The 22,321-nt window shown below is 44.2% G+C and overlaps 1 protein-coding gene across 7 annotated transcripts in view; it reads left to right on the top strand.

The window, feature by feature from the left end:
* ODF2 (outer dense fiber of sperm tails 2) overlaps nucleotides 1-22,321 on the top strand; it is a 306,180-nt gene that overhangs the window by 252,379 nt on the left and 31,480 nt on the right. For all 7 annotated transcript variants that reach the window (XM_078646615.1, XM_078646614.1, XM_078646612.1 and 4 more), the window contains 3 exons: nucleotides 468-572; nucleotides 5,683-5,841; nucleotides 13,034-13,134. In XM_078646615.1, coding sequence (XP_078502741.1) covers nucleotides 468-572; nucleotides 5,683-5,841; nucleotides 13,034-13,134 — 365 coding nt within the window. The remainder of the gene's footprint in view (nucleotides 1-467; nucleotides 573-5,682; nucleotides 5,842-13,033; nucleotides 13,135-22,321) is intronic.

Genomic DNA, 22,321 nt, shown 5'->3' with positions numbered 1-22,321 from the left:
TCACTGCCGCAATATGCCTTTCTTACCCTTGCCCAAGAGCATCCTGCTTGATCCCCCCTCTCTTCCTGCGTGAGTCACTCACTCTGTTCCTTCACTCAATCCCTCTTCCTGTTTCCCTTCATTCTCTCTGCAAAGCTTCCATCGTGTTCAAATATTTTTCTCTGGTTCATCTTTCCTCCCATCAACATGTATATGCACTTTCTAACAACCGTCCAGCCTGTTTCTGTCATCTGGAAATCCAGTTCTCTGTCTGCAATCCCATTTTTGTGACACCTGATGTTTTGCTCCTTCACCCTCCACCTGCAAATGTCTCTACAATGATGCTCCCGGCCTTTCTAGCCTTGATCTCTTTCTTTCTCCTTGACTCTCAGTACTCTTTACATAAATGTCTCCTCTCCCTGCTCATACCTGTCCTGCTGCCCTGTTCTCCCATTTGTTGACCAATGTATCTGATTCTTTGTTCCCAGGTGCAAAAGACCAGAATGGAAGCTGATGAGATTTGCCAGAAACTCGAGGAATGTGACAAAGAGAACAAACAGGCGAAGGAGGGCATGAACCGGGAGGTTGAGGCGGTAAGAACCCTTGCTAATTTCTGGAGAGTGGGTAGTTGGCACTTATGGAGTGGGTGCCGTGAAAACACTGGGGCGGTGTTCATCTTAATTCAGATATGGCTATGGTCATGCCTGCAAGTTCACCCTTTACCTTTGTTTCCACGGCTCGGACCTTGCATGGTTTCCAGCTGTGGCCAGTGGCGTCCCACCACTGACTAATATTAATGTTTTGTTTGATTTGAATATTTTGCCATTTACTACCTTGCACAGATGTTCATCCATAAATATGATGAAAGGATTTATATGTAATATTTTTAGATGACTATATGTGAACGAAGGCTGTTTGACCAATGCTCCTGGGATCAAGCCTTTGGCACATGCTTACAGGATCTGGCCTGTGACCCCTTCTCCTGGGAGCATTCTGCTTAACCCACCCTTTACCTACTCTTGGTATTGTACTGAATTCCAAGAGACGTGAGCTCGGAGACTTTGTAAAGGGACTCTGCTACCTTTCGAAACGAGGCTGTAGTTTTAGAAGCTTGTAGAGAAGCATTCATGTAAGGCATTCAGGTTTTTTGCATATTTCCTCCCTCGGTCCCTTGTGTTTATTTTCTCCCAAATGAGTTTTTTCCTCATGCCATGTGAGTTCCGACTCTAGTTGGTCGTTTATAGCAAGACGCTCAGGGGCCATCTTACCATCCTGGGTCTAGTCACGGTTTGCATTCATGTCTTTGTAGGACGGTGAGATGCCTTCCCTTTATGTACTCCATCAGGCCGACTTTGAGCGGCAGAATTAACTTTTGTCATATTATTCATTTGCTTCTTGTTGTCCTATTACTCGAGGTGATTAATAGGAAATTCTGGATCTCCTTTAAACCCTTCACGTCCTTATCTGACTGTCTTGAATCGGGTGTTACAGAGTTCTTTGTGGCATGTGATCACATCTTGCTGGTGATAATGGTCCCAGCTTAGGTTTTTCCGACAGATTGAGTACATGTCCTTGTGAGTGACACAGACCGCCACACATGCAAACAGCTCTTTTTGGCTTATTCATCTAGTATTTTGTTGTCTCTTGGGAACATCATGAGATCGAGCTTTGTATTCACAAAGATTATTGTCTCTCTAGGGACTGTCGTGAACCTTTCAATATCATGATTTAAACGTTTTGTTCATGAGCTTCTTAGATCTAGCTTTGTTTCCACTTTTTAGACATGAACCTGTCTGATGTGCCTGTATTGCGATTCTTTGTGGTCTGGCTGTGCGAAAATTGTTAGGCGTGAGTCTGTATGACCGGGCTGCTCTTTGCGTGTGACTCTGTAATCGGACCTTATTGATGCTCTCAGAGTTGAGCCCCTTTATGACCTACAGTATCGCAGATTATTTGGGCCTTCATCTGCGTGAGGTGTATATATAGCCATTTATAGTTCACGTCTTTATGATTTGGATTTATGATCTATATGTAGCTGCAGTTCTCGTAGGCGTGAGTACGTATGATCTACATGTAGCTGCGGTACTTCAGGTGTGAGTATGAATAATCTGTGTGTAGCTACAGTTCTTCAGGCATGAGTATGTATAATCTGTGTGTAGCTACAGTTCCCTTAGGCATGAGTATGTATGATCTGTGTGTAGCTACAGTTCTCTTAGGCTTGAATACGTATGATCTGTGTGTAGCTGCAATTCTTCAGATGTGAGCATATTTAATCTGTGCGTAGCTACAATTTTTCAGGTGTATGTATGATCCCTGTGTAGCTGCAGTTCTCTTAGGCGTGAGTACGTATGATCTATGTAGTTGCAGTTCTTCAGGCATGAGTATGTATGATCCGTGTGTAGCTGCAGTTCTCTTAGGCGTGAGTACGTATGATCTGTGTGTAGCTGCAGTTCTTCAGGCATGAGTATGTATGATCCATGTGTAGATGCAGTTCTCTTAGGCGTGAGTACGTATGATCTGTGTGTAGCTGCAGTTCTTCAGGCATGAGTATGTATGATCTGTGTGTAGCTGCAGAGTTCTTTAGGTGCGTGTATGTATAATCTGCAGTTCTTTAAGCACGAGTAAATATTATCTGCATGTAGAATGTGTGATGTGTGTAGCTTCTGTTCCTCAAGGCGAGTACGTATGATATGTGTCTAGCTGCATTTCTTCAGGCATGAGTATGTATGATCTGTGTGTAGCTGCAGAGTTCTTTAAGTGCGAGTATGTATGATCCGCAGTTCTTTAAGCGCGAGTAAATATGATCTGCATGTAGACTGTATGACGTGTGTAGCTTCAGTTCCTCAAGGCGAGTACGTATGATCTATGTATAGCTGCAGTTCTTGAGGTGTAAGTATGATTTGCGTCTAGCTGCAGTTTTTCGGGCATGAGTATGTATGACCTGTGTTTAGCTGCAGAGTTCTTTAGGTGCAAGTATGTATGATCTGCACGTAGCAGCAGTTCTTCAGGCGTGAGTAGGTAAGATCTACGTGTAGCTGAAGATCTTCAGACACAAGTATGTCTGATCTGTGTGTAGCTTCAGCACCTCAGGTGTGAGTATATATTATCTGCGTGTAGCGGCAGTTCCCCAGAGGTGAGTAAGTATGATCTGCGTGTAGACTGTATGACGTGTGTAGCTTCAGTTCCTCAAGGCGAGTACGTATGATCTATGTATAGCTGCAGTTCTTGAGGTGTAAGTATGATTTGCGTCTAGCTGCAGTTTTTCGGGCATGAGTATGTATGACCTGTGTTTAGCTGCAGAGTTCTTTAGGTGCAAGTATGTATGATCTGCACGTAGCAGCAGTTCTTCAGGCGTGAGTAGGTAAGATCTACGTGTAGCTGAAGATCTTCAGACACAAGTATGTCTGATCTGTGTGTATCTTCAGTACCTCAGGTGTGAGTATATATTATCTGCGTGTAGCGGCAGTTCCCCAGAGGTGAGTATGTATGATCTGTATGTAGCTTCAGTACCTCAGGTGCCTCTGTGAGCAGCTGATTACTCTTAAGATGCCTCCAGTATTCCTCCGTTTCACTGGCGGTGCCTCTGTGAGCAGCCGATTACTCTTAAGCTGACTCCAATATTTCTTATTTTCACTGGCGGTTCGTCTTTGAGCTTCCGATTACTCTTAAGCTGACTCCAGTATTTCTCAGTTTTACTGGCGGTGCTTCTTTGAGCAGCCGATTAGTCTTAAGCTGACTCCGGTATTTCTTCGTTTCACTGGCGGTGCTTCGTTGAGCAGCCAATTTCTCTTAAGGTGACTCCAGTATTTCTTAGTTCACTGGCGGTGCCTCTTTGAGCAGCCGATTACTCTTAAGCAGACTCCAGTATTTCTTCGTTTCACTGGCGGTGCCTCTTTGACCAGCCGATTACTCTTAAGTTGACTCCAGTATTTCTTCGTTTCACTGGCGGTGTCTTTGAGCACTCTTAAGCGGACTCCAGTATTTCTCAGTTTTACTGGCGGTGCCTCTATGAGCAGCTGATTACTTTTAAGCGGACTCCAGTATTTCTTAGTTTCACTGGCGGTGCGTCCTTGAGAACTCTTAAGCAGCCTCCAGTATTTCTTAGTTCACTGGTGGTGCCGCAGTGAGCAGCCAATTACTCTTAAGCAGACTCCAGTATTTCTTCGTTTCACTGGCGGTGTCTTTGAGCACTCTTAAGCGGACTCCAGTATTTCTTTGTTTGTCTGGCGGTGCCTCTTTGAGCAGCCGATTAGTCTTAAGCAACCTCCAGTAGTTTCTTAAAGTCCTGTCTTTGTATGTTTAAGTAGATCATCTGTGACTCTGTATATTTAAAAAAATAGATAGAAGCCCTTTATATGGAAGTGATTAAGCAGTCAACGTTTGTTGTGGTATGCCTCAACGAATTCGGTCTCTCTTGCAGTGTAGGTTAATAGTACCAAACGACCACTGTAGAGTCTGTGATGTCTTGGGGTACGTCACTCACATACCCTGGATGTGCTTAGAGGCACCTTACATTGAAACATGTCTGTAGGCTTCCACTGCAGTACATAACTGTATCCCAGCTGCTTCCAGGTGGGCTTGGCTACCATTTCCCAGTGGTTACTGAATGTTCTTACCACTGCTGGCACTGGCGTCTTTAAAATATATTCACCTACAGGAAAATCCTTGACACATTTTACCGTATGTTCATAGGAAAGAGGAAGGTGCACTCCAATAAAGTCAGTTGCGCGAAACAATTATTTGAAAAGTCTTCTCTTTATTTGTTTCATTAAAACGGCACAGCCAACGCGTTCCCTTTGTGCCATGGGAACTTCGTCAGGGTTCAAGTTATTAGCACCTCATTGGAGGTATGAAATAGTTAGATCTGAAACTTCACGGTAGTGACACACTGGATTCAAGATGTCCCGAAGGTACCCGTTCTAGTAGTGGGTTCCGAGTTCAACTTCAAATGAGGTGAATGGAAATAGTGCTTCCATAGAAATGAAACCGTATCTTAGGGGTGGTCTTGAACGAGGCCAGGTCGGTCATGTGACCGCGCTTGTTGTAATATAGGTAGTATAAGCGGATATGTTCCGTCACAGGGGCCTAAAGTGATGACACCGTATCGGAGGGTGGAGAGGTGGGTAATTACACAGTTTCCTCTGCCCAAAATGCAGCCCGACTTTCAACCAATATGTGTTCTGTCCACAATCCCGAAAGTGCAAGTCCCCAGCACCTAAGATAAGGTGCAGTCGTCCCGTATATTTTGGAGCCTCTACCAATCTGATGAGTTCGGGAATTTACCTCCTATTTGAAGTATATGCTGTGAGTCTCCACCATTTGAGGAATCTTCACTTTGATATTTTCTCACTGGTGTTCTGAAGTAGTCTTGTGTACTTTAGGATAAACTGTCAGTATCCTTCCTGCAAAACGTTATATGAAGTATTCGATTGCAAACACTAGTTTAAGTGAACTTCTTAGTTTGGGAATAGACTTTGCAGGGAAGCAAAGGTGCAAGTTGGAAGATGCCTGAAGTCAAGGGCTTTGCCAGAGGTCACGGGTAGGTTCCACATATAATTGTTGGTTTGGGCTGTCTGGAATTGTGTGGGCCTCTGTATGGAACCATGGAACTGAACTTTTTGGGTGTAGTGTGTTAAATCTCGTGCTTTGGCAATGGTTAGGTGGTAACCAGACACTGCTAAATGCACTCTGTCTCTTCAACAGTTACGTCGCAAGTTCAAGAACCGAATTGATGAACTGGAGCAGCTTCCGGAGATGCTCAAGTCCACCGAGTGCAAGCTTCAAGAGTGCCAGGAGCAGCTGATGTGCTACGAAAAGAAGAACAACGAGCTCTCCTGTATGATTTCTGATCTGCGGATGCGGGTAAGAAATTGGAAGAACGCAGGCTCCACCACCAAGCTTTGCGAACCCCCAGAGAGGCGCAGTATGTGCGATAAAGGCTGTGAGGGAAGGTCACACCGCTGCTGAACACCAGGAGCTCGGTCATCGCTCCACAGATCCTGTCCTGCTATCGCCGGCTCAACCAGCTCAGTGCATCTTGTGTTGGATTTCATTAAACAACACTCATTGCAGAAATAAACTCTCTTGCTGTTTTGTTTGTTCTATAATCATTTCTCTGCTATGCGTATTGCTGCTGCCAGTGGATCACCAAGGTAGGTGCTCAGGATGACTGGTGAAGTAAGTGGATCTCAGTTGATCACTCCTCTTTCCGTGAGTGGACTGGAGGCTGCATTAGTTAGATGCACTGATACATCTGTGCACATACTGTTCACGCCTGTATCTTTGTGACCTTGCATAACTGGGGATAGCAGTTTGTGTGTGCTTGCCGATCACTGACCTATCTATCTGTCTGGCTGCTGGTTATTGGTGTGTCAGCAATCACTGCATCTTTTGGGATAGTACATTCTTGGACACCAGTATATTTGTGCAAGTAGTGGGTACTGATGTTTCACTGGCATTTGTGTTAATTTTTGCAAATGCTGGTCCCAGACATATCTGTGCAACTGCTGGGCCTGGATGTACCTGTACGATGGCTGGACACAAATCCATGTGCCACTGCTTAGCAGAAGTGTATCCGTCCTACTGCTGGGCATGAGCATATCTTCGTACCTGTAATTTATCACATCTCTATTTTGGGAATGTCAGTGGGCTAAAGAAAGTGTTGGAGTATGCGTGACTGAATCCAAGGAGCACAGTCGGTACATTGGTGGACCAATGAGAGGACAAGTGTACGTAGACAGAAACTTGGAGGGCCAGAGGTATATGCAGTTGAGCCCACAGGTGAGCAGAGGGTTTGCGGCATGACTCTGAGGAGGAGGGCAGGGGGTGTATGATGCTGGGTCCTAGTATGGTGACGAGGCACTGTCTATGTTAATGTTGCCCCTGTGGTTGTGATGGCACAAGGTGGTATCAATGCTTCTGATCTCACATGCCATTGTATGTGTGTTGTGATGGCACAAGGTGAGGTCTATGTTTGCAATTTGATGGCATGTTGTCATGTTTCCGTCTTGCACTGTGCAGTGTCTGTTTAGAATAGCAGAGGGCAGTATTTTATTTATGTTCACATCATGGGGTATGTGATCGCATTGTTGTTTGCCCACTTGCGTCTATAACTTCATTTGTAGTGCCTCTGCCTCAGTGAAGGGCAGGTGGTCAGGAAACCCCTAAACACATTCTCTTGAGGCTTTTGCTCTAGACTGACACTGGAGATTGAGGTAGGAGCAGCATACATAATGTCTTAACAAGAAAAACTGAATAGTAAAAAAAAAAAAGTCCTCCAAGACATTACATAGGTCAATAAGTCAGAGGATGTTGAGGATCAGAAGAGAAGAACTTGGAGGATTTCGACTCTGGGAATGACAAATACAGGAAAGCGCTGTCTCCTGGAGAAAGTAATCAGCAAAAATCCAAATTGCGACACCACAAAGTTATCCACCCAACCTGTTTATAGTCTGCAAAACTTGACCGCCAAAAGAGAACACAGGAAGTGGGGTTAGGATCTATAGGATGTACCCCTAACAAGGAATTACTAGAGTGGACTATTGGAAGGTTCTAGAATCTTTTAGCATCAGCCCGAACGCCAAGTTTTTAAAAGGCAGCTGATGCGCACGTGCGGAAGAAACGGACTGCAGCAAAATGTGTCCGTAAGAAAACTCAGTGTCTTTGAGAAACTCCACTCCACTGCAATGTAAGCTCACCTGAGATTTTGACACCAACACAACGAAAACTGTTGCTGCACAGAGAAGAATGCAACCGTGACAGGGTTGATTAGCCGTTTCAGCACCTGAGACCAACACAACAAAGTGAGTTCTTCCTTGTGTAGGGTCTTGGGGAGCAGACTTTGTGTGTTAATACTTTGCACCCACAAAACCCCAAGAAAGCCTAGCTTCTCAGGATGTTTGGAAATACATCTTTTGACCAGAAGTAGGGCTTGAACAGATATTGCAGGTTCCCAAGACACATCAGAAGCAGATTTCCTTCCCGATCAATAAAATACTGCAGTTTCCCTCAACAGAATTGTGAATATTTCCTTTACTGTGGACTCTTCCTGGTCATTCCCTAAAGTAGATGACGGGAGTATACTTCTCTTTATGGGAGAGGAATTGTGTATGACTGGTTTTAAGGACAATGGATTTAACCCAGATCTCTTGACTGGGGGTGAATGTTTGATTTGCTCTGCATTCCGTCCATCATTGTATGTCTTTTGCTCTTTCACCCTAAGTATGCCAGGTATTGCCGTCTATGGGTCCCAGGCTCACTGTGCCAATGGAATCAAGCTAGCCTGGCCGATGAGGGGTGATACCCCGAAACCGGTCCCAGGATGCTTGTTTCTGGTCCAAAGAGGACCAGGCTTGGCAGTTCGGGCTGGACTGTTCCCACGAGGAGATGGGTCAAGACTGATTTGCATATAGCTGGGTGTAAATTGGGGTGGCATGGTGAGCAAAAGAACAATGGATTTAACCCAGATCTGTTGACTGAGGGTGAATGTTTGATTTGTTCCACATTCTGTCCATCATTTGTGTCTCTATTGGTTTTAAGATGCCTACAAGAAAAGTAGGGTGAATCTTCCTTAATGGACAACCCCTGGCCCTGAAATCTATGGAATTTCTAAGTGTCCAAAATATCTAGTCCCAGACTTGATCTTTTAAGGATATTAGGAAGATTGGAAGAAGAAAGTAAAACTCTCTCCAATATTGTAAGTAGGTGCTGATCTGTGTTTATTGACCTGCTTACTCTTGAGTTCTTTCAAATTAGATCTTAAACTTTTCTTGAACTTTTCTAGTTGTTGTAGAATTGCTTGGACTGCTTTTACAGAGTCCTCCATTGGAAGATTAATGAGAATATCTTGAGGATGATATCCAAAGTAGCAAAGAATGGGCTGAACACAGTAGAAGGATTTGTATAGGCATGTTCCCCAGTTAGAAGTAACTCCTTCCAGTTAGTGACTTGCTTTTTCAAAGCATCTCAAATAGGTTTTCAATGTTTGGTTAATCTCTCAGTCTACACACTTGTCTCTGGATGAAACCCAGATAATTATATAAGGATTCCCGACTCCTTAAACATGGCCTCATAACTTGGAGACATATTGTTTTGCTCTACCCAAGATTATTTTGCAAATCATCTGGAGGAATTACAGCGAATGGAGGTAAATGAGCCAACTTTGTACAAAAAATCTGTTATTGTCATGATACGTTACTTGCTTTTGAAGGTGATAGATTCATAATGTAATCCATAGAAATAATTTCCCACGGTAAAGAAAGTGGTTCAGGATTTTGTAGAAATCTAGAGTGTTAACTTTGTTTTGAGCACAAACTTCACAAGTCTATATATTCTTTTAAATCTTTACAAATTGATGGCCACCAAAAATATTGAGATAAAAGATTGTGAGACGTTTTGTAACATATGATGCTCTGATAAAGAACCATAACATAATTGTAAGACATTCTTTTGTAAAAAATAATGATAATAATAATTTCTCCATCTTGATGGATGATTGTTTTCTTTGTTTGCCAAGAATAGGATTGGAGGTTTAAAGTTTTTTCATGAACTTGATCTAAAAAAGATTCAGTAATGGAAAACAAAAATGCTTCTTTTGGAAGAACGTTTTATTGTACTGCAGAGGAGTAAAATGCCCAGCTAGCCTGAGTGTTTCTGCACATCTTGTGCTTCAGAACTTGTAATTTTCAATTATCATGACACAGAGTTAAGAACCTAGTAAAATATTCACGGAAGGAATTCTTGATCACCAGTAATTCATTGTCGATGAGAGCGATTGCTATCTAAGTTATCAATTTTGCAGGAAAAATAGGCAACCGGATATTCCATCTTAAGAGTTGACTTGACTTGTTACTTCAACGATACTGTCTGAAGCATTTGTTTTTAGAATATATGTTTTTAAAGGATTAGAGTTTTAACCGTTTTTTATTATTTTTTAAAGTCATAGATGCTTATAGAGTCCATTTGTACATATTGTTCTTCTTTATTAACATTTTAAGAGGTAAGACCCGGGCTGAATAGTGCTCAAATAACTTTAGTAATTTACTAGTCCTAATAAAATTTGGAATTGACTGTTCCTGTATGGTTTTTACCTCTCTGATCCATATCCTTAGATATTCCATAGTTTTCTTGTCAATTACATTTTTCTCTGGTGGTGTTCATAACAGACGAGTAATTTGACATGCATTTCATGCTTGTCTGGCTCGTTTGAAATAAACTAGTATATCATCTAGAACAGTAGTCATGAAGAAGTACATCAGAGAGTGGTGTCCAGGGAGCGTTGCAAAACAGCAAAGGCACTGCATAAGCCTTTTGCCAATACTTGACATGCATACTTCCTGAAATGTGTTTGAACGGCAGTTTTCAACTGACTTCTTTGATACAGAGCAGATGATATGCTCCCCTTAAATCCAACTTAGTAAATATCTTCCCTCTGCTTCTAAATAGCCTCTAAGATATTAGAAATCAATGGGAAAGGATATCTATCCATTATGATTACCTGGATCAAGCCACGGAAATCAACACAAGGACAAAGTTCTGTCCTATTTTTTTTTTGCTACAAAAAATGAGTACCACTCCTGGAAACTTTGAAGTTGTTAATAACCTATTCTTAACAGTGTTATCCAGATACTCTTGTGAGACCTAACTTTCTGATGGAAACATTGCAGGATAAGATAGCATTAGGTTAGTAATCAATTGCACGGTCATGAGGTTTTGAACTTGAGTTAAGTTGCTCAAAGCAGTTAATGATTCTTGTACCAGACCCATTGGAGTTATAAAAACTTGAGTGAGGGCTGTATACGTGCCCTAGTGCTTATTCCTCCTAACCAGATTGACATTAAAGACAGAAGTACAAGTAGGAAGCAGAATTTGCAGACACTGAACACTCAGAAATTCCTTCAGGACCATAAACAGGCCAATAAGTCAGAAGATGCTGAGGATCAGAAGAGAAGAATCTAGAGCACCCCGACTCAAGGAGTGATGAATACAGGACAGCAGGATCTCCTGGAGCGAGCAATCGCTAACAATCCTAATTACAACATACCAGAAAGTTGTCAAACCAATCTTTTTATAGTCTCCAAGACCTACCTTGAAAGAGACACAGGAAGTGGAAGATAGCTATACTGATCAGATTTGTAGGGTCTATCCCCAAAAAGGACTCTAGAGTGTACTTGCAGAAGTGTCAACTGCGAGAACACCAATGTTTTCAAAGGCACCTCACAGAGATGCAGTGAAAAAGACTGCAACAAAGACCCCGCTCTTCAATCAAAAGACTCTGTGCCTCAACAACAAAAAACACAAAAACAACAGTTGATGGACAGAATGCAGAACAATGTCATACATTCACCCCAGTACAGAGATCTGGGCCTAAATCCATCGTTTTTTTGCACTCCACACCACCCCAGTTCAGACATGGCTATATGCAAATCAGCCTTGACCCTGTGCCTTATGGGGTCAGTTCAGCTCGAACTGCCAAGCCATGTCTTCCCTGGACCGGAATCAAGCATCCTAGGACCAGTTTCTGGCTATCATCCGTCATCAGCCAGGATAGCTTGACTCCAGTGGTGTGGAGAGCACGGGACTCACGTCTGAGCATACCTGTCCCACTCGGGGTGCCAAATGCAAAAACAACAGTTGATGGACAGAATGCAGAACAATGCCATACATTCACCCCAGTACAGAGATCTGGGCCTAAATCCATTGTTTTGTTGCACTTCACACCACCCCAGTTCAGACATGGCCATTTGCAAATCAGCCTTGACCCTGTGCCTCATGGGAACAGTCCAGCCCGCATTTGCATATGGCCATGTCTGAAATGGGGTGGCCGAGTGAGCTAAAGAATGGTGATGGATTAAACCCAGATCAGTTGACTGGGGGTGAGTGTTTGATTTGCTCAAACTCTCCGTCCATCATCCCCTTTGGTATCGCTCAAAAAAGAAAACTGCAGCACAAGTGTGCCTGAGCATTTAGCATCAATCACTGAGGCAAAATAAACCCCATTGCAGGAGAGAGAACCACAACCATGACTGTGTTCAGCAGTCGGCACCTGACCCCAACACCAGCTCTGCGTGGGCCCTGGGGGCATGGACTCTTCATGCCTTAAAAGTTGTCATTTTGAGATATCACTGGGTGTGGCCTATTCTATCTAAACTCAGTGAGGCTGTTTGAGCAATAGCATAGGCTATGCAAATATTTATTTAATAACATACGACAGTGCTCATGTTGGCTCTGGGATCGCACATTTTGGGGTTTTATTTTTGTTTTATATTTTCACCGGGTGTGATCATGTCTCTCTAAATGCACAGTGTTGTCTGTTAGTAACAACATTGGGCAGGGCCAATGTTTCTGTAATGGCACATGGTCAGTCCGTCCTTTTGATTGCATAGAACAAGGCCTGTATGGGTCTGGGAGCACAAATGGTGCTGCGTGTTCTTGCGACATATAATCGAGTGGCCCCTCCTGTTCCTGTTCTCATATTGCGGTATTTGTGCTTGCAATAGCATCGGGCGGTGGGCACGTGTCAAACTGCACGCAGTGGTGTCTGTAATCGCATATGGCGGTGCACTTGAGTCTGACAACACGAGTTGGTTGGGATAGTGTAGGGTAGTGTGTGCTTGTCTCGTTGACTGCACATGGCATTGTCTGCGTTTACAGTGGCATAGGGCAGTGCATGTTTAGCACAGTATGGCCTCTGCTTTTTTGTTAGCACTAAAAAGTGCACTTTATTATGATCACACGGTGTGTTCAAGCGATCATAGAATGGTCCCTGCCGGTTTCTGTTAGCACAACAAGCTTGTGGTAGCGTACAACAGCGCCAACATGTCTCTGACCACACAGTGTTGTCTGTGCAGGTAGTGTATGTATTATGTCTTTGATGGCACACAGTGTTGTCTTTGTTCACGGTTTTATGCGGTGGTACCTGTGTATCTCTGATAGAATATGCTGGCCTTTGTGTTTGGGATAGCAGATGCCTCTTTGTATCTGAGACACTGCACCAGCTGGCCCTTCCTCCTTTACTGTGGTTAATCGGTTATCCTGTTATTTTTTGTTATCATAGATGGAACAGCAAGGCGATAAAATGGAGAGTACGCGGGAGAGATTCCAGTTTGCAGTGGAGGAGAACAAGCAGCTGAACCTGAAGTTGGAGGAGCTGGAGAGGTGAGGGGTCTCTTGCTCATTCTCTGTAGCTTGAAAGGTCGGTTGTCCATATCTAGTTCTGTTCTAAAACGGTCAATGGTCTGTGGCCTATTCTGTCTGAAGGATTCCTTTAACTGCAGAGTCCTCATTTTTAGCATTCCTTTCTCAGGCCGGTATACGGTTTTGTGCGGCTCTGCATCTACATCAATCTACCCAGGAAGTGACAGACCGAGAACCCATAGAAATCCATTCCTGCTCGCTGACTTCAGGAAGCCATAGAGAGCATTCTGCCCAGGAAATAGGAACTGTATGTTGCTCCTGTTATTTTGTGGTGCCGAAGGAGGGCGGAGGCCTTTGTGCAATTTTAGACCTCCACCCGCTGAAAGCCTTCTTGAGGAAGGACATTTGCAAGATGCTCATACTGGCCCAACATCTGTCTGCCCTGGATCCAGACGACTGGATGTTAGTTTTGGATCTGCAGGACACTTACTTTCATGTAACCGTCCTGCAGTTCAGACGCTATTTGTGGTTCAGGTGGGCCAAGAGCATTTGCTGTGCTCCCCTTTGGCCTCGTCAGTGTCCATCGGGTATTCACAAAAGTGATGGCCGTGGTCGCAGCCCATCTTCAGGGGTCCGTGTTCTCCTATCTCAACAACTGGCTGTTGAAAGTATGTTCATCACATTCAGTCGTAGACCACCTCCAAACGATGGCAACCCTTCAAACATCTTTGCGGTTCACTATCAATGTGCCAAACTCACACCTGACTCATTCCCAGAGGCTTCCCTTCATTGGAGCCATCCTGGATAAGTGCATTTTCCAGGCTTCCTTCCACCATGACGGGCCCAGAACATTGGGGCTGTGATCCCAATGCTTCAGCCTCAGATCTGAGCCTTGAGAGTGGCTCTGAGACTACTGGACCTCCTGACATCCGGCTAGCTGACTATGCCAGGTGGTATATATGGTCTCTGCAGTAGAAACTGAAGTCTCAGTGGGCCCAGCATAAAGGAAACTTATCCGATTTCATCCAGATTTCAGAGGCAACGGCAAAAGACCTGCATTGGGGCTCAGTTGTAATTGGAATAGCAGCAGACTCCTCCCTTTGCCCCGCCCAGAGTTGGTGACAGATCTGTAACTGTTGGGATGGGGCAGTCCTCTGAGAGAGGTAGAGATCGGGGGGTTGGTTTCTGGCAGAGACCAGTCTCCATGCCAACCAGGTAGGCTATAGACCCTTTGCCTGGCACTGAAGGCCTTCCTTCCATCCATCAAAGGGAGGCTGATTCAGGTTCTCATAGACACCACTGCTTTATAATACTGCAATAAGCGGGGTGGGGTGCCGTGGGGTCCTGTATCCTGTGCCAGGAAGTGATTCGGGTTGGATCTGGGTGGAACAGGGCGTTTCACTGGTTGTGAAGTACTTGGCTTGACCTTTGTACACAGGGGGCCCTGTTATGTATAGGGCGCACTTTCCGTGTTAGCATTCGGTGCAACTTAAAGCAAGTGCACAGGGCACAAACAAGGAAAGGGCTTCCTATCACATAGAATTCACTGCCAGCCAGGGCAGCCGCGAACTGGCGCTCCCCCAGGGCAGCGCATTCAGGTGTTTGAAGCAGCTGCTCTGTGTTTCACTGTGCAGGTGGCAAGCTGCCCGCGCTTTTAAAGGGGATTAGAGATCGCGCGGCAGGCGGGTGTAGTAAGCTACTGCACCCGCCTGCAAGGGGATGTCTGGGGGGGTCCATAGGACCCTATTTTCCCCCTCCAGATGGCTGCTATCAGTGTGCCCCAAGAGAGCTTCATTGCCTCTGCGCCCGCGTCTCTTATTACGGCGGGTGCAGAGGCAAAGAGATTCCCTTATTTACATGGGGCCACGCCCCCATGCAAATGAGGCAACCCCCGCTTGAGAAAATTCTGGCATTGTATGTGCACCAGCGCTTTCAATATTACAGAAGCTTCTGCAGCCCCTTTTGGAATACCAAAGTGCCCCAGGGGTGCGCAAAGCGGGCGCAAACGCCCGTGTTGCCCTGGGGGCACTTTGTGTAATGCTGCCCTGCGCCTAGTGGATCACGAATGACTGGTACACTCCGAGGTGGCACAGGCCATCTTCCAGCAATGAGGAGAACCGTGGCTACATCTTTCCATAACCACAAAAAATGTGGACTGTAAGAAGCTCAGCGTGCATGAGTTTCCAAGCAGGCTCTCACCGAGGCTCATTCGAGATGGAGAGGAGCAGGTGACTGCTGTACGCCTCCCTGCTGCTACCTCTCATGCAAGTTCGGAAAAAAATCAATGCTGACCGGGCCTGTCATCCTAGTGGCTCCAGATTGGGCAAGGAGAGTGTGGTACCCGAAACCGCTGCGTATGAGCATCTCTCTCCTATCGGGCTACTGCTTCAGGATTGTTTCTTCCCTTGTCGCAGGTGTTTTGTCTGTGACATGGTTTGCCATAACGAAAAATAAGGACTAGGAATAGGATTCCTGCAATCAGTCCTAAAATGAGGGGAAGTCCGCCAAAAATCGAATGGACGAAATCTGGAAAAATACCCAGTATGGCTTTGAATGGTGTTAATGCCATCGAAAATACTGTCTTAAATACCTTTGAGACCCCAGTGGTATCAGAAATATTTAAGATTTCGTTCAGGATTTCTGCGAAATGTATGGGGGAATTAGTCGATAACAATGAATGTATCTCTGCAGTCGTCCTTGCGAGTCCCGGGCATAAGACTACAACATCTGCGATCTACAATTAGAATGTAACTCCCATTATAGAGTCTTTGAAAGAATGGTTCTATCTCTGTTGCAGGTGCGCCTTGCTGGTGACATGAAAGGTTATTTGAGTTCCCTTCACAGGCTCCATGCAAACTAATTCCGTTACACAGAAGTGTGCCGCTTAGTGACATCGCACAATTATTGCCACTAAGAAACACTTTCTGTCCTTTATTACTGACACATGCATGTGAATAGGGCAAGTTCCATGTTGTTTTAATGTACCCCTTTCCCAATTTCTCGTACATGCCAGCCTGTATATATTTTTGGCAGTATTGAAACCTGAAGGTTGAGATTGGAATATTAATTATCCCATGTATTATCCATTCACTGACAGGTCGTTCTGACATTGTCACTGGTAATCTCTCAAGTTTCTCAATGCTCAGGATTGTATAATCAGCACCCTTCTGGGCCATACTGATTTGTCTATCAGTAAGGTTAAAGATATGGAATAGTGACGTTGTGTTGATTAAACGCCAAGGCACATAGCCTGAACGCAGATTTTGTAACGTCCAGCCAAAGCTGTACAATAGAACGCAATTGAGACTGACCGTGTTGTAATAACAGTAAGTCCTGCGATAATATGTCGATTGCTGAAGACACAATGCTGTCCAAAGAAAAAATTCTGGAGGACAGAGTCATTAACCCATTGTCCACTACAGAAAGTGATTTTTCCAAATTAATACGGTCAATTTCCCGTATTCTTTCTGCTGTTTCAATTTGAGTAACCTTCCAGGCCTCATTGTATGCTGCATATACAGAGGCTGCTATGAAACGCTTTTGACGCTGTTTGCGTGGTCCCATAATGAAATCACGCAAGTCAGCACCATCAGTAAGTAAAGTTAGGTGTTGCTTAATTTCTGCCAGTGTGGAAGTTTGTAGCCATTGAAGGCATAATTTGCCCACACTGTAGGTGGTTATTATCCCTGGGTGATGTCTTTGAGGATATCTAGGGTCTGGCCTGGTCATTTTGAACCCCTGTGTTTTATTCAGGAATCTGTCTTGACAGTTATTAGTATCTGTGGGCCAGATCAACCACTGTTTCCAATCTGGATGTGTTCTGTTTTGGTTTAATACATAGTTTACGTCTATCTCTTCATCTGTAGAGCTATTGCTGTTCATTGTTGGTTTTGGAATAGACGGTTTATTTAAGTCTTTGATTTTGGCTAAGCCAAGACAGGTGGTTTGTTGAACAGTGTCATTTAAAAATATAATTTGTTCTGGGATCATGCAGGCTCTAAACAAAGATTCTATACCCTGTACTTGCCATTCTTTTGTGCCCCAAACACTTTTCAATTCAACATTTTTGTCCCAATAATCAAAACCAAAAGTATTCATTTTTTCAAAGAATGAGTCTGAATATATCAATGTTGTGTTTGTTATCATGGTCTTTGTCCCTGTCTTATTTGACAATTTGAAATAAAATGTTTCAGCATTACTTGTGTTAAAACCTGAAAAGTATGAATATTTGTCGTAAACGGTTCTTGAGCTCCCTTTTGGAGGTGTTGCACAATGTTCCCATTGATTATAATTTAAAACATTTCTAGGTTGTGCAGATCTATGTATAAAATGGTTACCATAGTGGTTGTAGCAATACATACTATCATAATTTGTAGAACCCTGCAAATAATCATGTTTGGTAAATTTAGCAGACATCACTAAGTCAGACATCATATTATTAATGCTTTCGAAGTCCCAATCATCAGCAAATGAGTTTGGTTTTACAAAGTCACTCAATGAGATCTCAATTTGGTGTGGATATTTCAGGATTTCAACCGGACCATAGATTTCGTAGTCTGTGTTGTCCCATGCTACCCCACCCGGTATAGGATTGGCTGTGAAGTTGACTGAAGAAAGTTCTCTTTTCTCGACGTGTGAAGATGTGTGTGGCTTGAGGATCAAGTTGATTTTCTGACTTGCTGTGTCCATTTTAGCATATTTTCCCTCAATGAAGCGTCCCAAAGTCAGTACCAGGATGAGCCAAAGTATGAGGATAAATGCACCAAAACCCACCCAAAATTCAATCCATGGAGAAATCAGATATGTTTCTTTCAGTTGTTTCAAAAGTTCTTTAGCTTTATCTTTAAAGGTTTTTGATGATGGCTGTGTCTTTGATTCACTGAAGCCTTCAGAGGAATCATCGAAGTTTATGAAGTAGCCGGATGCAGTTCTGTCAATTGTTCCAATTGTTTCAGGATTACTGTTTCTTGCATTTTCGCTTGGTACTTCATTATCGATTGGTGTGTCTCTGCTAAATGTTTTTATTTGGGTTTTCAGAGGTCTAAGTTCCATTGCATTGTTGCATAGTCCTTGTTGTTCTTCTGTAGGCGTTTCGAATGTGATTAGCCTCTTAGTTAGGACCTCTGTACTGGTAGCAAACCTTGGTGTTCTGCTACTTATTGGGAGTCCACTTGGCCTACTGTTTGTTATCGGCCACATGATTGTGGTTTTACCAGGTCGATGGATACAACTCGGTTCTCCTTTTTACCAGCAAGTGGCGGTAGTACAACTGATCTTGTCCCGTTGACAGACAAGACAGGAACTGCTTTTCTGTAAGAAGGCCCAAATTCCTTCTTTACCGCGATCCTTTCTCTGACTAGATCCCCGACTTTTGGAATCCAGACAGGTCTTGCTGGGACAGGTGGTGGTTCTTCAGTGGTTGTTGGCTGCTGTTTCAACTTTATGTTGCTCCGGTCTTTTCTTGTTTTGTTTAAGTCCTGCAAAATAGCCAAACGGTCTTTGATATCAAAGCTTTTTTCTTTCACCACTGAAGTCTGACTATCAAGGTCAGAGATCAACATCCTAGTTCCAAATAATAATTCGTACGGACTGAATCCCTTCAGAGAATTTCTTGGCAAGTTATTTAGACTACGTTGGACACTTATTAGATGTTTGACCCACCCAGCTCCCGAACCTAATATCCTTTCCGTTATAGATTGCTTTATGCCTTGGTTTTTTCTTTACACCATCCCGTATCCCTCAGGAAGGAAGTGAGAAGATTCCCGCTGTGCTATGCTCATTTGGCCATGTTTCCCCTCAGGCTGGAGGGCTAGAGTGAAAACAATGGTCAAACGTAGCATGCTCTTAGCGTATATGCCATTTAGACTCGCAAATCTTTGTATAACAGTCCAGACGTCAGCCGAGTGCTTGTGATCTACATTATAAGGGGAAACTAGCCTGTATCTGTTAATCGCAAGCCTTGCTTTTTACTCCTGATTTTTCCTGGAGTGAAACAACGAGGTATTACACTGTTTCTCTCCCCACTGCGATTTCTGTTGCAGTTTGGGCAGTTTTTTACAAACATGGTGTGGTGCAGGCTCATGCCTGGCCACCAGTACCTTGATTGTAATTCTTCCAGAGAATCTTTTAGTTTGAGGTGTCTGAGACCCTCGCCCATATGTGCGTCTGCGATTAACAAGTTTCTCCTGTCCATGTTTGGAATCACTCTATCCCCCACTTCAGGGATTCGAGCAAAAGGGACGGAGTTTGCATCGATTATGTATGTATAATTGAGTGGATAGTTGATCGGTAGCGCTGAGCAGTCGCCTTTTGATGACGTTTTCACCGCCAGCACTGTTTCACCGTCAATGTATTTTAATGTACGCTTTTCTCGAACTACGGGAGCCAATTTAGTGGCTGCCGCTGTGGCTGTTTCAGCCAATGAATTCCCTGCAACGTGAACGCCATCACGTTGATGACTCAGTGAGTGTGTCACGTGAGTCTTTGGTAGTTCTTTTTGTAAAAGAGCTATTTGTTCCCAGAGCAATTTCTGCTTTATTGGTGCATCATTGTCATCTTTGTAACCGTTTTGAATCCATGTCTGCAAATCCTTGTTGTATGATTTGACGCAGTAATATGAATCAGACACTATAAGTGTCGGGAATTCGCGATCCGCATTATCTAGCGCCATTTTCAATGCTATTATTTCAGTCTGTTGTTCTGAATTAGTTTCTACTGAGTGTGTTTTTGTTAATAGAGGTCTTAGTTTACCTCCGCGCCACACTTCTTTTGTAATCCCACATGTGGGGTTGTATGCTTGTTCTCCCCAAACGGGGGGTTGAGCATGTCCGTCTGTATAAATTACACAGGCGTAATGTCGTAAAGGCAGAATGTCGATTGGCAGAGGGAATATTCTTTCATATTCTAGATTTTTCAACTCTTCTAGTTCTGGATCAAGGTAATAGTATACTTTGTCCGTTGTGATTGAATTCACCCATTGTATCCACTTTGGATTCAATGCTGTTGTTGGCAAATTACATGGTATTGTTAATGCCTCAAAGGCTGGTTCTGCTGTTCTGACTATGATATATCTACCGTCAGCTTTATCTTTTTCTCTAGCTATTGCGGTTTGAACTGTATGAACAATTTTTTCTGTACTGCTGAACTTCTTTTCAGCTTCTGTGTACAAGTGTGATTTGAATGCAATTGGTACCTTTTCTCCCTCATTAGAGGTCAGGTATGTGAATCCGCATCTTCCTGGGATGACTCGAATCACAAGATTGCGTGTGTTATCACGTGTTTCTAATTTTGTTTTAATTAACATGTCTGTTTGTAAGGATCTCAGAATTTCTGTGTGTATTTGAGTCCAATTGGTTCGTTTAAAATCTGGTTTAATTAGATCATAAAGGGGTTTGACCCTTTCTGCGTAATTTGCAATGTATGTTCTTCCGAAATTTAGGAAGCCTAGAATTGACTGTAGGTTTTTTAGTGTTCTAGGTGCTTGGAGTACGGCACATTTTTCTAGAAAATTGTCAGCCAGGCTTTTGCCTTCACTTGATAATTCATATCCTAAGAATAGGACTGTAAGATGGGCAATTCTGGATTTTTTAAAGTTGAATTTGTAACCCTCTGCAGCGAACCCAAGTATTATGGTGTTCACTCTTTTCAAGTGAGTCTCCAAGTCATCATCTGTTAGGTATATGTCGTCGACATACGATAATGCTTCATCATCATATATTTGTAGTAATTCTGTTACTCTCGCTGAGAATACTCCCGGGCTGTTCTTGTACCCCTGGGCTAACCGACAGAATTGTTTTTGAGTGCCATTTACTGAGAAAGCTGTTAAATATCTGCTCTCTGGTGCTATGTTTTGACAAAAGAATCCATTAGAGATGTCTAATGTTGTTTTGTATTTTTTGCGCACTATGTTATTCATTAGTGCAGCACTATGCGAATTTTGCACTGCAAAAGTTTTGCAACACGAGTTAAGGTGTCGGTAATCCAAAACTAGACGGTATGAATTGTCTGGTTTGGAGACCGGAAACAAAGGGTTGTTCATTTGTGAGGTGCAAGTTTCAATCACCCCCTGGTATTCTAGCTGATCTAGTATTTCTTTTACCTGTTTTTAGGTCGAGCTGACGTTAGCATTCATGCGAAGCATGAATGCTGTCAGCTCGACAACTAATGTGATCCGTTTTTAGGAGAGTGGACACCAAAGTGTTACGAGCGTTTTCAGTGCCGGATTTCACCTCGGGAGCGCGCAGCATTGTCTGCAGTGGCAGTGTCAGTTTCGCTTTTTTATTACTTTCGTTTTTCCCGAGGCTGGCTGAGGCTGGCTTGGAATGAACAGGCTTGCCCCCGCGCATGCGCAGAGTAACTCACAGCCCTTGCTTTTACAGACGCAGGCAGGCAGCCCCCACCCCTCTGCATGCACGCACGCACGCACACACAGGCGAGCGCATGCACACGCAGGCACACACATACAGGCACACAGACACTCGCTCACACACACACACCCCCCTCCCCCACAGTCACACGCACGCACACATACATACAAAGCCCGCCCGCCCGCACATGCTTTCCCCGCGCCCCCCCCTTCCCCGCGCCCCCCGCCTCCCCCTTCCCCGCGCCCCCCGCCTCCCCCTTCCCCGCTCAGCAACGCACTCACCGGCTTCCTTCGTGCGGCGGCTCTCCTCAGCTGCAGGGCCCGGCAGCAGGACTCTTCTTACCTCCTTCTGCACCGGGGCGCAGGGTAGGCTCCTGCCTGCTCCGGTGCTCCAAACACGGCGGCTCCGTCCAATCGCGGCTCTTCCGTGGGAGGCGGGGTAGGCTCCCGCCCTCCTACTTCCTGTTTCCTGTTGACGCGCCGGCCTGCCTGACTTCCTGGTCGCAGGCCGGCAGAGTGACGGCAGTGATTTGCGGTATGTATTTAGTTAGTTATTTATGCATTTTTATATAGCGCGGACTTTACCCGAAGGCGCTATTTATTTATTTATTTTTTTGGGACGCTACCTTTTTATTTAGTTTTAAACATTGATGGCTGAATTTTATGGCACTGTACTTCTGAAGTCCCCTCGAGTTTGGTTACAATACTTTCTATCCAAGCCGATAGCGTAAGGCGTTTGGATATGTACTGATCCTGGACCCCATATCTGAACCGAGTCATCACATAATTCATAAACCGATCGAGCACTCGAAATCAAGACACGGCCCTTTTTTACACCCTTTT

This window comes from Lissotriton helveticus, chromosome 5_2, assembly GCF_964261635.1.
Source record: "Lissotriton helveticus chromosome 5_2, aLisHel1.1, whole genome shotgun sequence".
NCBI lineage: Eukaryota > Metazoa > Chordata > Amphibia > Caudata > Salamandridae > Lissotriton > Lissotriton helveticus.
This window is presented reverse-complemented; position numbering and strand designations above follow the sequence as displayed.